Source organism: Stegostoma tigrinum, chromosome 26 (assembly GCF_030684315.1).
Source record: "Stegostoma tigrinum isolate sSteTig4 chromosome 26, sSteTig4.hap1, whole genome shotgun sequence".
Taxonomy (NCBI): Eukaryota; Metazoa; Chordata; class Chondrichthyes; order Orectolobiformes; family Stegostomatidae; genus Stegostoma; species Stegostoma tigrinum.
Window position 1 is genome coordinate 48,365,038 of NC_081379.1, and position 16,152 is coordinate 48,381,189.

Consider the following 16,152-nt stretch of genomic DNA (forward strand, 5'->3'; position numbering starts at 1 on the left):
CACCTTTCACTGAACCAGCTATCCAAAGTAAATGAACTGAAACAGACCTGCACTGAGTGACTGTCCTCTGTGTGTACACAGGTTCCAGACAGCAGGGATCCCAAAATTTGGGATTTAAATGGAGACAGCTGACTATTTAATGTGAACTGCTCATGCATGATCTTAGGACCGTCCTAAAACCTGCTCCTTCAGAATTTTGGAAATGATGTAATCGACAGCCAGACTTGCAATTTTGGGGGGATTTTTCACTTTCAGAGTGATGGATAGGGTCCTGGCCTTGGAGTCAAGTTCATCTTAGACCCGCGACCATCCCCCTCCCCCACCCTAAGGGCTGCAGTTTGCCCCTCTTAATGAGAGTCTTTAAACCCCTCCCATCTCCATCCCCACAACCACATCCTACACAATGTGAGGTAAATAGATTCCGATGTTCCCGTGTGTGCCAGTCCCCCATATGCCGGGAAAACCTTTTGTCTAGAACAAGTGATCGGAAAATAAGGCCAAAGGCTTTTGCATTGTTATTACAAAAAGGTTTGTTTAATTTTCTGGGCAGACTGTCATTGAAGCATTGAAGAAGAAGGACCATCGTATCAATGACTCTCCGATTCAGCTGATGTCTGTTATTCAAGGAATATTTAAAGATCAAGCCTGCATTGAAGCAGTGTCAGATATCAGGAAATATGGAAAATCTGCTGGCTACTAGCACTTCAGGTCTGGATGTCACCTCAGATAAACCAGATGACTTCCACTGACAACAAAGATGTGTTTAACTTCCCATCCTCGAATCTGTGCCAGACAGTGTGGGGAAACTAGACTGCGACTACCATTTGGTCAGTAAGGTGAAGCCTCAACTTGCTCAAAGACATGAAACATCGATCAGTGAGCAGCCAGGCTGTCTAGTGAATCCTGAGCTTTTTGGACAATGAGTTTGAAATGAACCGAGCTGACTTTTTAAGTAATAAATTAGAAGGAAGCTGTTGAAAAAGATGGGGGCCAAGGTTGTTCTACATCACAAATCAGAGTGCCACATAAATCAGTCCCATATTGACACTCGGTGGTGAAAGAGATAGTTATTTTGTGTATTACACATTTAGCATTAATGTAGTGCATATTAATAAGACTTGCTTCCTTTTACAATAGTAGTTACGTATTAAAACCACAGTTGGAATGATGTCATTTTCAATTGGGAAGGAAGAGATGTGCCAATCTTGAAACAAGTCAGATCTACCTTGTAGCATTTTTCTGTAAAGAACATGCACTCAGTGTAAGGTAATTATGCGAACAATGATAACTATAGGATTACACTGTGAAGCTTTGCATTAACGCTGAAGTTAACCCTTAAACTGAACTGGCAAAACTTCTTTGTTTGGATTGAACCCCGAGTTTGGATGCGAGGACAGCATTTCATTGTCGGTTGATTGAGAACTCGAAGCTGAATTCATTATGTAGTTGCAAAAATGCTACCTATCTAAAATCAGCCATTGCTGGTGGGGTTGGAATCTAAGTGAAGTGGTAAATTTGGATTTAACCAGTTATGAACTGTGATAATCTAATGTTGACTAGTCTACAGCGACACTTTGATTGACAAGTTTGTGTATTACTAAACTGTGTGCTGCAAAGACTGTGTCATTTGCATTGAAAAGGGTGGGATTGGCCCAGTCCAATATAGTTAGGGCTGTGTCCAACCAGTATCCCAATCATTGAGTGCTTCATCTTGGTCCTACCAATATTTTACCAACCCAGGTTCACAGAAGTGAGTAGCTCTACAGCTTTCATTGCCTAGCTTTACATAAGCAAGGAGGCAATTTTGAGATCTGTTATGTACCTTGGAGGAATAACCTTAAGAGGTGACACCCCTGCCCTTTAAACCTTGCCACCATCCCTTCTCTGGGGTTGCTGATACACTGGCATCATCGGACTCCCCGGGTTCCATTTCCTCCTCATCTTCAGGCAGTGACCACTCCTAGGACTACAGAGCTGTCAGCCAGTGAGAATGGTGGGTGACTGTCCAAGGCAGGGCTCCATCTCCAGATAGGATTGAAAGTCTCAATCTGAAACCTAGAGTACCTGCTGGGTTTTACCAGTTTTTTGGTGGGTGTGGTGGTGGGGGAATGGAACTCCAGACCATCAGGGTTCCGGGAATACAGTGCCCCATTAAATCAAAACTCTTTATTTTCCTGATGTAGTCACTGTGGATGGGTCAGAGTACATACTGAGTTGCAAATTTTGAAATCAGCATTGTTCAGCTTCAAATGCGAGCTGTAGTTTTTTAAAATTTGGCTTATTTTTGCAGGCCTACAGCATTAATGAGTTTCAAACTGGAATAAAGCGTTCCATTTGGCACATGCACTCGGCACTGTATAATCAAAAACAGGATGGGGAGTAGAGTCGGTTTACATTGTCAGAACAAACTGTCTGCCTCAATTGGAACTGTCCCAAGACCAGCCCTGCCCTTACTGAATAAACGCAAATATGTTTCATTTCCCGTACCAGCTACCTAACCATTTTCCTCAATGCCACTGCCAGTGAGACTGGTGGCTTCTGTGCAGGGAGCTCATGCCAACTCGACATTACTTGGAAACCAGCCAAATTTAATGACATAGGATTTTAGAGCAGTCAGCGGCTTTCACTCCATTGAAATTAGCCCTCAAGTCTAGCCAGGCTCCTCTTTTTAAGTCCAGATTGCCTCACTGAGAAGTTGGAACTTGGTGTGAATGGAGCAATTGTAGGGCTGTGACAGTGATCTATGAAAATAATTGTTCACTCAAATGCCCAGATTGTCAATCACTGCTTTGAGGTTCCTTTGGATTTGTCACCCTCTAGTGGTCACAGCATAAAATATCTCAGATGGTGGCCAAAACTATGCACATACCATGAAGTCACAGAATCATTGAATCCCTACAGTGTGGAAGCAGGCCATTCAGCCCATTGAATCCACACTGAGACCCACCCTCCTCCTTTATCCCAGTAGAGCTGCATTTACAATGGCTAATCCACATAGTCCACATAGCCTGCACATTCCTGGACACTGTGGGCAATGTACCATGGCTAATCCACCTAACGTGCAGATCTTTGGACTGTGGGAGGAAACTGGAGCACCTGAAGGAAACCCACACACATACAGGGAGAAAATGCAGTTAAATTTTTTTTTTAACCAAGCTGTTACTGTTCCTGGTTACTTAACAGGAGCTCATGGAAACTTAACAGCCACTATGGTCACTTTAGCCCAATTTCCTCCTCCTTACTCTTTGAAGGCAATCGTACTCAGATCCTTTTTTGCCTTGTGATTCCTTCATTCAACTCGAGTACCTGTCCAACTACCTTTTCAGGTAGAATATTCTAGACCTAGACAATTTAGTAAAAAAACTGTCTGATCTCTAAATGTTTTGCAGTGAGTTAAACACCCCCTCCCCCACTCCCATGACTCTGTTCAGCCTTAATTCTGAAAGTAGTACACTATTACTAGTGATGTGGTACGTCAGTTACTCCTTGCTCAACAAGATGCTGTAAGATTCTTACTGGAATGGCAAGATGCAGCTAGTTATTTCTGTATTCTTTTTACAGGATTGTGTTTTACATAGAGCAGTACATCACAGTACAGCCCTTCGGCCTATTGTGGCAACCTATTATCCTACTAAGATCAACCTAACACCGTTTAGGGGTTCGCTAGCTGCATACTTCATGGGGAAGTGCAAAATCACTGACGGCAACTTCTGCATTCTACATTTAACTGCATTTGTACATACTTGAGATGTTGCTGTCGCTTTCAGAGCTGTCAAATGATGTCATATGTTGACTGTTTTTTTTTGTCATTACCACTGCAAGTTGGAATGAGTGTGATTAGCCCACAGCAGGAAATGTAATGGTTCCAGAATTGGCACCGAATTCTTATGTAAGATTATTCTACTTGCACTGCAAAAAGCTTGTATTCTATCACTTTCTTTCTAAAGGAGTCACTAACGCAAGAGTAAAACATTGCAGATGCTGGAAATCTGAAATAAAAACCCAAAATGCTGAGAAAAATCTCAGCAGGTCCAGCAGCATTTGTGGAGAGAGAAAGCGAGTTAATGTTTCCGACCACCAAACAACCTTTCATCAGAACCTGCCAAGCATTTTCACCAAAGAGTTGCTGACTTCTTCCCAGATTATCCTTTCTGTATATAAAAAACTACTGGGTGAGATTTTCTAAAATGTAATATTTCCCTTCTGGAATCAGCTAATTCATCAAAAACATTTCCACTACTTTACTTTGAAGGTAAAAACAACCAAAAACAAAACCACAGGCTGGTATGTTTTACACAATGGGAATCTTACACCTTATTTGACAGTTAACAATGCTCTGTTGAATACTTTCCTCATTGTGACAGCACTCATGCTCCGGCAATGGCATCCAGCCAAGGTCGTCTGCTCACATAATTCCACACACAAATCAAATGGGTATTACACTACTGTCTCATTGAATGTCCAAAATATGTAATTACGTGCAATGGTATGCTTGCTAGAAACATGAACGGAAGATTCCGAACCATTTTGTGACAGGGATTCACTGTGAGTTAAAAAGACAATCCGAAGATATTTTTGTTACTGTTGAAGTGTTTTGTTATTAATTTTCTTGTGTATACATATCATTGCTGAGACTGTATAGATATCTGTTATTCCTGTGACATTTTTAGATTTGTTGTTATTGTGACTATCTAATCACCCATTACTGCTGTAAGTGTTGTGAATGTTACTGTTGAGACTGGCCAGACTGTTCATAGTTTTTTTTAATCAATAACTCCAGTTTGGATTATGAACGTTTATTTCTTATTTACATTCAATAAAGAATTTTATCTATAAATTTATGTATTTTCTGCAAGTATTGAGTACTTGATATTAGTAAATTAGTAACTGATATGTAAGTATGCTAAATGGAATTACTCCTTGAGTTAAACTCAGTGGGTGCTGAGTGATTCACATTTGCTTATTTGTTAAATTACTTATTACAGATATCACTCAGCACCATTTCAGTTTCTGGGAGATTTATCCTCCCTTTATGACTTCATTTTGTGAAAAAAAAATTTAAAGTCTTCGGCTATGTTAGTAGCACTTTTCTCTTGTACAATATTCAAATGCTGACCAGGGCTGGATTCTTAAACTTGTGATGGGGACAGGCACAGGGTTTTGCACTGATGTCCATCACCTCAGCTTCCCAGTTACTTTCCTGGAGGCCGATTGGGAGAGGTGGTTGGGCAGGAGCACCAGTTTGAGTAAAAAAAGATCCTTGCGTTACAAAAAGTTTATTGTCCTTCTTATTTTCCTCCATAGATGTTGCCAGATCTGCTGAGTTTCTCCAGCAATTTACACAATACAATCCATTACAGCACAGGAACAGGCCTAGCGGCCCACCAAGCCTGCGCCTATTCCTGCTCCTTATTTATTCTTGCTACTTCTGAAAAAAACCGAAAGAACAGTGGATGCTGTAAATCAGGAACAAAAATAAGTTGCTGGAAAAGCTCAGTAGGTCTGGCAGCATCTGTGAAGAAAAACATTAGAGCTAACGTTTGGGGTCCGGTGACCCTTCCACAGAGCTCACTACTTATTGCCCATACACAGTTTCTATCCCTCTCATTCTCTTTGCCTCCCATTCATCAAGGAATGCCTTAAACATTGCTACGGTGCCTGCTTCCACCATCTCCACTGGCAGTGTGTTCCAAGCACTCACCACCCTCTGTGTGAAAAACTTACCCCACACATCTCCCATAAACACCCCCCTCTTATTCTGAATCCGTGACTATTTGTAGTTGAACTTTCCACTCACCATCATTTTGTAGACCCCCATCAGGTCACCGCTCAGTCGCTATCTCTCCAAACTCTCCTCATAAACCCTCCAGACCAGGCAGCATCCAGCTGAACCTTCTCTGCATCCTCTCTAAAGCACCCACCTCCTTCTTGTGAGAGATAGTAGGAACTGCAGATGCTGGAGTCTGAGATAACAAGGTGAGGAGCTGGAGGAACACAGCAGGCCGGGCAGCATCAGAGGAACAGGAAGGCTGATGTTTCGGGTCTGGAACCTTCTTCAGAAATGGGAGAGGGGAAGGGGTCTCTGAAACAAAGGGGGATGCGATGATAGAAGTTGAGAGAGGAGCAGATAGGTGGAGAGAAGATAGACAGGTCAAGGAGGCAGGGATGAAGCCAGTAAAGGTGAGTGTAGGTAGGGAGTTGGGATGGGGGTTAGTCAGTGAGGAGGGAGGAGCGAGTAGGTGGGAGGGAAGACAGACTAGTCAAGGAGGTCGGATAAAGCTAGTATGTACCAAGTGTGGGTGGTGGGGGTTGGTCTGTGAGATGGGAGGAGCGGATAGTCTGGAGGAACAGCACCTCATATTCTGCCTGGGAACCCTGCAGCCCAATGTGGGCTTTACAAGCTTCAAAATCGCCCCACCCCCAACCTTGTCCCAACACCAGCCCCTCTCATCCCTGCCTCCTTGACCTGTCTGCCTTTTCTCCCACCTTTCTACTCGTCCCACCTCACAGACCAACCACCATCCCCACTTCTTACCTACTAGCCTCATCTCCACCTTCTTGACCTGTCCATCTTCCCTCCCACCTACCTGCTCCTCCCTCCTCACTGACCAATCCCCATCCCAGCTCCCTAACTACATCCACCTGTTATGGTTTCATCCTCACCTCCTGGACTTATCCATCATCTCTCCACCTATCTGCTCCTCTATCCTACTTCTATCCGCCTTCCCCTCCCTCCCTATTTATTTCAGAACACCCTTCCCCTGCCCTGAAGATGAGCCCAGACCCGAAACGTCAGCTTTCTTGCTCCTCTGATGCTGGCTGGCCTGCTGTGTTCCTGCAGCTCCACACCTTGTTATCTCAGATCTTTCTTGTGGTATGTGACCAGAACTTCATGCAATATTCCAAATGCAACCTAACTAAATTTTTTTACAGCTGTAACATAACTTGCCAACTCTTATTTTCGATTCCCCAACCTATGTTGCTATTTTCAGGGATCTGTACACCCAGATCCTTGTATACATCAATGCCCCTAAGGGCCTGCCATTTATTATATAATTTGCATTTGAGTTTGATCTTCCAAAATGCGTCACCTCGCATCTGTTTGAATTAAGCTCCATCTGGCATTTTTCTGCCCAAATCTGCAATCTATCTATTTCCCACTGTATCCTTTGACAATCCTACTCACTATCTGCAACTATCTATCATCGGCAAATTTACTAATCAAACCACCAACATCTTCCTCCAGATCATTTAGGTATATTATGACCATCAAAGGTCCCGGCACTGATCCCTGAGGAACACCAATTGTTACTGATTTCCATTCTGAGAAACACCCTTCCACTGCTACTGTCTGTCTTCCATGACTAATCCAGTTTTGTATCCATCTAGCCAGCTTACCCCACATCCCATGAGACTCTACCTTTGGTACCAGCCTCTCATGAGATACCTTACTAAAGGCCTTGTCGACAATATCCATTGCCCTTCATCAATCATTCTTGTCACCTCAAAAAACTCAATCAAGTTGGTGAGATATAACCTTCGCCACACAAACCAATTCTGCCTAACACTTACAAGTCCATTTGCAACAAATTTGAATAAATCCTGTCTCACAGTATCTTCTCCAACAGCTTCCCCACCACTGATATCAAGCTCACTGGCTGGTAATTAGCTGGATTATCGCTTTCCTTCCTGAACAAAGGAACAACTTTGGCCTTGCCAGAGGTCAAAGATATCCGTTAAGACCCCAGAGATTTCCTCCCTTGCCGCCCATTGTATCCTGGGGTAGATCCCATCTGGCCCCGGGGACTTGTCTACCTTAATACATTTCAAGGTACCCAACAATTCCTCCTTCATTATGTTGATCTGTTGGAAAGTATTCATATACTTTTCCCTAACCTCAACATCCCTACTCATTAAGGATCTTACCTGTTTCTTCTGGCTCAACACACAACCTTCCTCCTTTATCCTTGAGTGGGCCTACTCTTTCCCTAGCTATTCTCTTGCTCCTACTATATGTATACGATGCCTTGGGATTGTCCTTAACCTTGCTGGCCAAGGACGTTTCATATCCCTTTTAGCCCTAACTCGCAGTTTAAACTCCTTCCTACTTTCTTTATAATCTACCTTAGGTATGCTTCCTCTTTGTTTTTTTTGACTAAGTTGATCATTTCCCCGATCATCCAAGGCTTCTGAATCCTGCCATTCCTGTCCTTCATTTTCACAGGAACATGCATGTACTGCATTCTAATTGACTGGTCTTTTACAGATTCCAAAAATTCAGATGTGGATTTATTCTCAAATGGCCTTTCCCAATCCATATTCTCTAATTCTTACTTAATTCCATTATACTTGGCCTGCCCCCAATTTAACACCTTCATCCAAGGTCTGCTCTTGTCCTTATCTGTAAGTGTCTGAAAACTTGTGGAATTATGGTCACTATTCCCAAACTGCTCCCCTATTGAAACTTGGATTACCTGGTGGGGCTCTTTTCCCTAAACAAGGTTCAGTGTGATTCCTTCCCTAGTTGGACTGTTGTGTATTGTTTCAAAAAGCTCTCCTGGACACACCTAACAAATTGCTCTCCATCCAAACCCTTGGCTGGAAAGGGATCCCAGTCATTAGTGGGGAAGTTAAAATCACTCACAACAACAACACTGTTAGTTTCACATTGAAATAACTCGACTGAGGTTTGTATCCCATTACCAAGTCACCCTTTATTTACACATGGCTAGTACTTGACACTTGCCTGACTTCCTCAGAGTGAACAGAGCTTCTGACACTCCTGCATATATCTGACAGCCAGCACTCCCTGACTGGGCCAGATTAACAGCCCCAGTCAGGGAACTCACATTCTATGAGGTCCACCTGGCTGATTTTGTTACAATCAATAAACACATCTTTCCAGAATCTGGTTATGTCTCTTCCTCAATGTCCCGCTGACAGCTGCAAGGTCTGTTGTACAATCCCAGCATTGTGATTGCACACTTCCTATTCCTGAGCTCTACCCATAGTGCCAGAAAGCAAAGTCCCTCCGGGGTGTCCTCCCATAACAAGCCTGTGATATACTCCGTTACCAGTAATGCAGCTCCCCTTTCTCTTTTGCTTCCTTCTGTGTCTCGTCTAAAACATTGATATCCTGGAATATTAGGCTGATAGTTCAGTCTCTTTCAACCACGTCTCTATGATAGCAACAACATCACAATTGCATGCATTAATCCAGGCTCTAAGTTCATCATCTTACCTGCTATACTTCTTGCATTGAAGCAAATACTGTCCAAGCCTCCAGTTCAACTGATCTTCACAACCTTTCTCTGACTGGTCTTCTTGGATATGTTTGCTTTAGATTCAAGCTCTTTCCCCAGTTTCTATTCTTACTGACCTGCTGCTCTGGTTCGCACCCCCTGCCACATTACTTTAGACACTCTCAAATGGCACTATCAAACCTCCCTGCCAGGATATTGGTGTCCCTCCAGTTTAGGTGCAACATCTCCTTGTACAGGTCCCACCATCCCTGGATGACATCCCAATGATTCACATACCTGAAGCCCTCCCCACTACACCAGCTCCTTAGCCACACATTCAGTTGTACTCTGTTTCTGTTTCTGGCCTCAGCAGTTTGTGGCATGGGAGTAGTCCTGAAATTACTACCCTAGGGGTCCTGCTTTTTAGTTTACTACTAACTCCCTGAATTGTCATTGCCGGACTTTGTTATTCTTTCTGCCTATGTCATTTGTGCCAACATAGACAATGACTTCTGTCTGTTTTCCCTCCTATTTCAGAATGCTCTGTACCCACTCAGAGACATCCATGACCCAGGCATCAGGGAAGAAACGTACCATCCTGGACTCTCTTTCATGGCCACAGAAATGCCTATCTGTGCTCCTGACTATTGAATCTCCAATTCCATTGCTCTACTACGCTTTGTCCTTCCCCTCTGTACAGCAGGGCCAGCCATGCTGCCACTGCTCTGACTGCTGCTTCTGCTTGGACCATTCCCCTCATCAGTATCCCAGGTGGAATACTTTGTTTGACAGAAGGTTAGCTGCAGGGACCTCCTACACTCACTGTCTGCCCTGTCACCCATCTATCTTCCATCTTTCTTGGGTGTGACCATGCTTCTATAACTTCTATCCATGAAACTCTCCACGATTTGTGTTCTCCTTAGTGTCTCCAACTGCTGCTCGGGCTGGGTTTGTTTGTTTCAGATTTCCAGCATCCACACTGATTTGCTTTCACTTGAGGCTTGTCTTGCTTGCTCATGTTGGAATGGTAATGGAAATTATGCTTTCCTTGCCACTCTGCAAGCCCAAGTGCCTGTTTAAAATCAATCCCTATGTGAGAGACATATTTCATCTTGGGTTAGGAGAATGCAAAGAGGCTGCAAAGGGCAGGTTAAATGATGAGTAAGAACAGGCAGAGTGTGTACCATGCAAAATGCACAACAGAAATTCACCTACGCTCCCTAGATAGCATCTTTCAAACACGCAACCTTATGCCAAGAAGGACAAGGGTAACAGACACATAGGAATACAAGGTTCCTCTCCAAGCCACTCACCATCCTAACTTGGAAATATGTTGTCTTTCCTTCACTGTCACTGGGTCAAAATCCTGGAACTGCCTCCCTAACAGCATTGTGGATCTACATACAGCACGTGGACTACAACAGATTAAGAAGACAATTCACTACCATCTTTTTAAGGGCAACAGGAGATAAACAATAACCAAATAGCTCAGACACTCTTGGCTGGAAGAATGCAGCGTTGGCAGGTATCATACAGCCATAAAGATTTAAAGCACAGAATAAGGCCCTTTGGCCCGTCCCACTCATGCTGGTTAAAAACAACCCCCTAACTATTCTCATCCTATTTTCCAGCACTAGGCTCAAAGCTTTGAATGCCTTAGCATTGCAAATGTATATCTAAACACTTCAGAAATTAAGAACAAAGGACAAAGAACAAAGAAAATTACAGCAAGGAACAGGCCCTTTGGCCCTCCAAGCCTGCGCTGATTCAGATCCTCTATCTAAACCTGTTGCCTATTTTCCAAGGATCTGTATCCCTCTGCTCCCTGCCCATTCATGTATCTGTCTAGATACATCTTAAATGATGCTATTGTGCCTGCCTCTATCACCTCCGCTGGCAACGCGTTCCAGGCACCCACCACCCTCTGCGTAAAGAGCGTTCCACGCATATCTCCCTTAAACTTTCCTCCTCTCACTTTGAACTCATGACCCCTAGGAATTGAGTCCCCCACTCTGGGAAAAAGCTTCTTGCTATCCACCTTGTCTATACCTCATGGTTGTGTAGACCTCAGTCAGGTCCCCCCCCCCCCACCTCCGTCTTTCTAATGTAAATAACCCTAATCTACTCAATTTCTCTTCATAGCTATCACCCACCATACCAGGCAACATCCTGGTGAACCTCCTCTGCACCCTCTCCAAAGCATCCACATCCTTTTGGTAATGTGGTGACCAGAACTGTACACAGTACTCTAAATGTGGCCGAACCAAAGTCCGAGACAACTGTAACATGACCTGCCAACTCTTGTACTCAATACCCCGTCTGATGAATGAAAGCATGCCGTATGCCTTCTTGACCACTCTATCGACCTGTGGTGCTACCTTCAGGGAACAATGGACCAGAACACCTAGATCTCTCTGTACATCAATTTTCCCCAGGCCTTTTCTATTTACTGTATAGTTCGCTGTAGAACTAGATTTTCCAAAACGCATCACTTCGCATTTGCCTGGATTGAACTCCATCTGCCATTTATCTGCCCAACTCTCTAATCTATCTATATTCTGCTGCATTCTCTGACAGTCCCCTTCAGTATCTGCTACTTCAACAATCTTAGTGTCATCTGCAAACTTCAGACCATCTATACCTTCCTCCAGATCATTTACGTACATCACAAACAACAGTGGTCCCAGCACAGATCCCTGTGGAACACCACAGGTCACAGGTCTCCAATTTGAGAAACCCTCTTCCACTATTACTCTCTGTCTCCTGTTGCCCAGCCAGTTTTTTATCCATCTAGCTAGCACACCCTGGACCCCATGTACTTCACTTTCTCCATCAGCTTACCATGGGGAACCTTATCAAACGGCTTACTGAAGTCCATGTATATGACATCTACAGCCTTTCCCTCATCTATCAACTTTGTCACTTCCTCAAAGAATTCCATCATGTTGGTGAGACATGACCTTCCCTGCACAAAGCCATGCTGCCAATCACTAATAAGCCCATTTTCTTCCAAATGTAAATAGATCCTATCCCTCAGTATCTTCTCCAGCAGCTTCCCCACCACTAACGTCAGGCTCACCGGTCAATAATTCCCTGGATTAGCCTTGCTACCCTTCTTAAACAACAGACAACATGAGCAATTCTCCAGTCCTCTGGGACCTCAACCATGTTTAAGGATGCTGCAAAGATATCTGTTAAAGCCCCAGCTATTTCCTCTCTCACTTCCCTCCAAAACCTGGGATAGATCCCATCCGGACCTAGGGACTTGTCTACCCTAATGCCTTTTAGAATACCCAACACTTGCCCCTCCTTATGCTGACTTTACCTAGAGTAATCAAACATCTGTCCCTAACCTCAACATCTGTCATGTCCCTTTCCTCAGTGGATACCAACACAAAGTACTCATTAAGAATCTCACTCATTTTTTCTGACTCCTCACATAACTTCCCTCCTTTGTCCTTGAGTGGGCTATGCCTTTCTCTAATTACCATCTTGCTCCTTATGTATGAATAAAAAGCTTTGCGATTTTCCTTAACCCTGTTTGCCAAAGATATTTCATGACCCCTTTTAGCCCTCTTAATTCCTCGTTTCACACTTAGATTAAATCCCATTTGTCACTGAACAGCCCATCTGACCAATCCATGTATATCCTCCTTTAATCTAAGATCACTCTGTATATCAATACTCCGAATGGTTCCACCATTTGTTATATAATTTGCACCAGAATTTGATGTTCCAAAATGAACCACTTCATTTTTGTCCAGATTAAACTCCATCTGTCATTTCTCTGCGCTAATCTGTAATCTATCTTTATGCTGCTGTATCGTTTTTCTTACAACACAGTTAAGCACACACAAAAATGAAAGAATTGATGTAACTAACTCTATTGAAATATTTAGTAAGATAATTTACTGTTTAACGACTAATCACCAACTGCTTCAATAGAGGCAGCATCCCATTAACACATTTTTTGGCAAAAATGCAATTCAGTAAAACAGTAGTTATGAGGGTCATGTGCTGTCTCTCTCCAGTCCAGAAGAAAGAGACAATCTACCCCTTTTGGTTTTTAAGAGGAAGCCTCACTGTTTAAGTCTTAACTTTTACAGCCAGCAGAAACCTTCAACTAACTCAAAGCAAAACTAGAAGCCATCCTGGGTCTGTGTGACTCCTAACTGACCCACTCATGATTGTTTCGTCATTTAAAAAAAAATTCAGGGAGAACTCAAAAGCTGAGATAACAAGGTGTAGAGCTGGATGAACACAGCAGGCCAAACAGTATCAGAGGAATTTCTGAAGAAGTGTCTAGGCCCGAAATGTTAGCCTTCCTGCACCTCTGGTGCTGCCTGGTCTCCTGTGTTCATCCAGCTCCACACCTTGTTAGCTCAGATTCTCCAGCATCGGCAGTTCCTGATATCTCAGAACTGAAGAGCTGTTTATCAACTGCCTGCCTGAAGGAGACATTGTGTTGCCGGTGTGACAATAGTCCTCTGATAGAGAAACAGCATAGAACACAATCTCTTAAAGGCACAGAACCACCACACCTGCAAAGAAAAATGGAAGGCAAATACTTATTGATGGATTGGGGACCACCCAAGAAACACTTAACTGAATCTGAATTTCAAACAATGTCTGCATGCCGCATTTTATAGACTGTGGTAGATGTTCCCAAGAAACAAGGTCTAAAATTATTCCTTTCCATTCTTATTTTCAAAGGCAAACAAGTTCTCATACCAAAAGTCTTACACCAAGATACGGTGTCCTAGTTATACCAGGCACACATGGGTATTGAATGTATCATGCTTTTGAAACTTACAAATTAAAGGGGTAGACAGCTGAGATGCAGATAAAGTGTTCCCAGGTTGGGGAATCAGTGGAAAAATTTATTCACTCAACTGTCTCCAAAGACCGCTGCACTACCTTTACAGGAGATTGTCTTAGAAACCTCCTGCCCTCATAACTGCAGTCCGAAAGAAGCAAATGGATAGCATTGCCAGAGGCTGTCAAAATGCCGATGGCTCTTAACCTGTTTGTTTGTCCTTGGCTCCTTTCGAGCAGCTGTTGGAGGTGGTAAGCACCATCTCTTAATTTTCCATGCATTGGTGTACAAGGGAGATCGCAGAGGCATTCTATACATAAATAAACAAGTGTAGCTCATTCCCTCACGCAGGAGGAGTGAGAATGAACATTTTGCACAGACCACAAGGCTTTCCCATGGTACAGAGTGCCATCGATTATGTACATGTTGTCTTGCTTGTTCCTCTTCTGATCTTGGAAACTGCAATAACAGGGAGGCTTTCCACTCTCTCAATGTGCAGGTTTTGTTACATCCTGGCAGCAAATTTTGTCACTCTCTGACAATTCTCTGCTCCACTTGTACAGCATTGCAAAGGCTGGCTCCTGGTTGACTAATGTTACTCCTTGGGATATAGTTTTGACTCTAGTAAAGAACAATGCATACGAGCACTAAAAAAATACCTACAGTGCAAATTATTGCTGCCTCAAGGAAAGCTATCAGCATCCTCAAACAACATCTCCATTCCTTTGTCCACTTTGGAAAACTCCCATTGTATTCAGTTATATTTGAGCAGCCGTTGAGTGGATAACACGCACAAGGTAAAAAGAAGTGCAAGCAGGAGGAGGTGGGATGGAGATACAGTGTAAGCAGCCCCTTGCTGTCAGTGACCACACCCTCCTATTTACTGCACACCTTTCCTTTCTTTTTCCACTGATATCTCATCATCTTCTTTCAGACAACACTAACTTTTCAGAGATAGCAAGAACTGCCGAAGCTGGGGTCAGAGATAACACAGTGTGGAGCTGGAGGAACACAGCAGGCTGGGCAGGATCAGAGGAGCAGGAATGTTGACTTTCCGGGTCGGAACCCTTCTACAGAAAATTTCTGCTGTGTTCCTCCAGCTCCACACTGTGTTACCACTTGTTAGTTCTTCCCTCAGTTCACTTCATAAATAAAAAAAAACTAACAGATGCAAACTCAAATTTCTCAACTCAGTCACCAAGTAATAGATACCTAATGAAGCTAATCAGTCTTGTGCATTCCCTCAATGTTTTCTTGCCCTGTGATTTTTATCTTTGCTATTTTTCCTATCAGGTATTTACCCCGTGACAAGGATGGCAAACATTGCTGTGCTCCCACTGAGATGTTGAATGGTCTCTGAGGGTGAGCTTGAGAGGTCCTGGAGTTCGAATCTAAAATGAAATGACATAACAAAATGTATGATGATGTATTGGAGCTGGAAAGAAATTGCAAAATGAGAGTTATGGATCAGAAGGTGAAAACTTTTGTAGGTAGAGAAGAAGGGCCAACAGCAGGTAGTGGGCACATAAAAGATAAAGATGGTAAACTATCCTTCAAAAGAAATCCAGTATCAAAAAAATGCACAGAATATGTAAGTGAATTGCATGATAAGCCAACTTGACAGAGTCCTCAAAATACAGAGGCAAATGATCAACCAGATGTCACAAGTAAAGAATGCTTTCAAATTGATGAAGATGGGAAAATCCCAAGACACAGACGAATTACCAATAGAATATCTCAAATCTTTTGGGGAGGCAAAATTAGAAGTGACAACCGAAATTTGTGACTATTATTATTATTGTCACATATACCTCAGCACAGTGAAAGTTTTGTTTTATGTGCAGTGCAGGCAGATCATGCCATACAGAGTGCATTAGAGGGATAGAACGCAGCGAGGAGTACAAGGTTACAATTGAAGAGAAGGTGCACAGGCAAGTGAGGTCATTGTTAAATTTAAAACTTGAGAGATCCATTCAGAAGTCAAATAAAAGTGAGGAAGAAGCTGTTCTTATTTATTGCATACCAAAATGCACATTCCAGGTGACTTGAGAAAAAATAAAAATAAAATAGAACATTACAGCTCAGTACAGGCCC

The 16,152-nt window shown here is 43.1% G+C and overlaps 1 protein-coding gene across 1 annotated transcript in view; it reads left to right on the top strand.

The window, feature by feature from the left end:
- Nucleotides 1–4,841, top strand: part of LOC125464328 (glutathione hydrolase 5 proenzyme-like) — an 87,072-nt gene extending 82,231 nt beyond the window's left edge. The window contains exon 12 of the mRNA XM_059655164.1: nucleotides 551–4,841. Within this exon, the coding sequence (XP_059511147.1) occupies nucleotides 551–700 (150 nt within the window). The 3' untranslated portion in view covers nucleotides 701–4,841. The remainder of the gene's footprint in view (nucleotides 1–550) is intronic.
- Nucleotides 4,842–16,152: the final 11,311 nt, after the last annotated feature.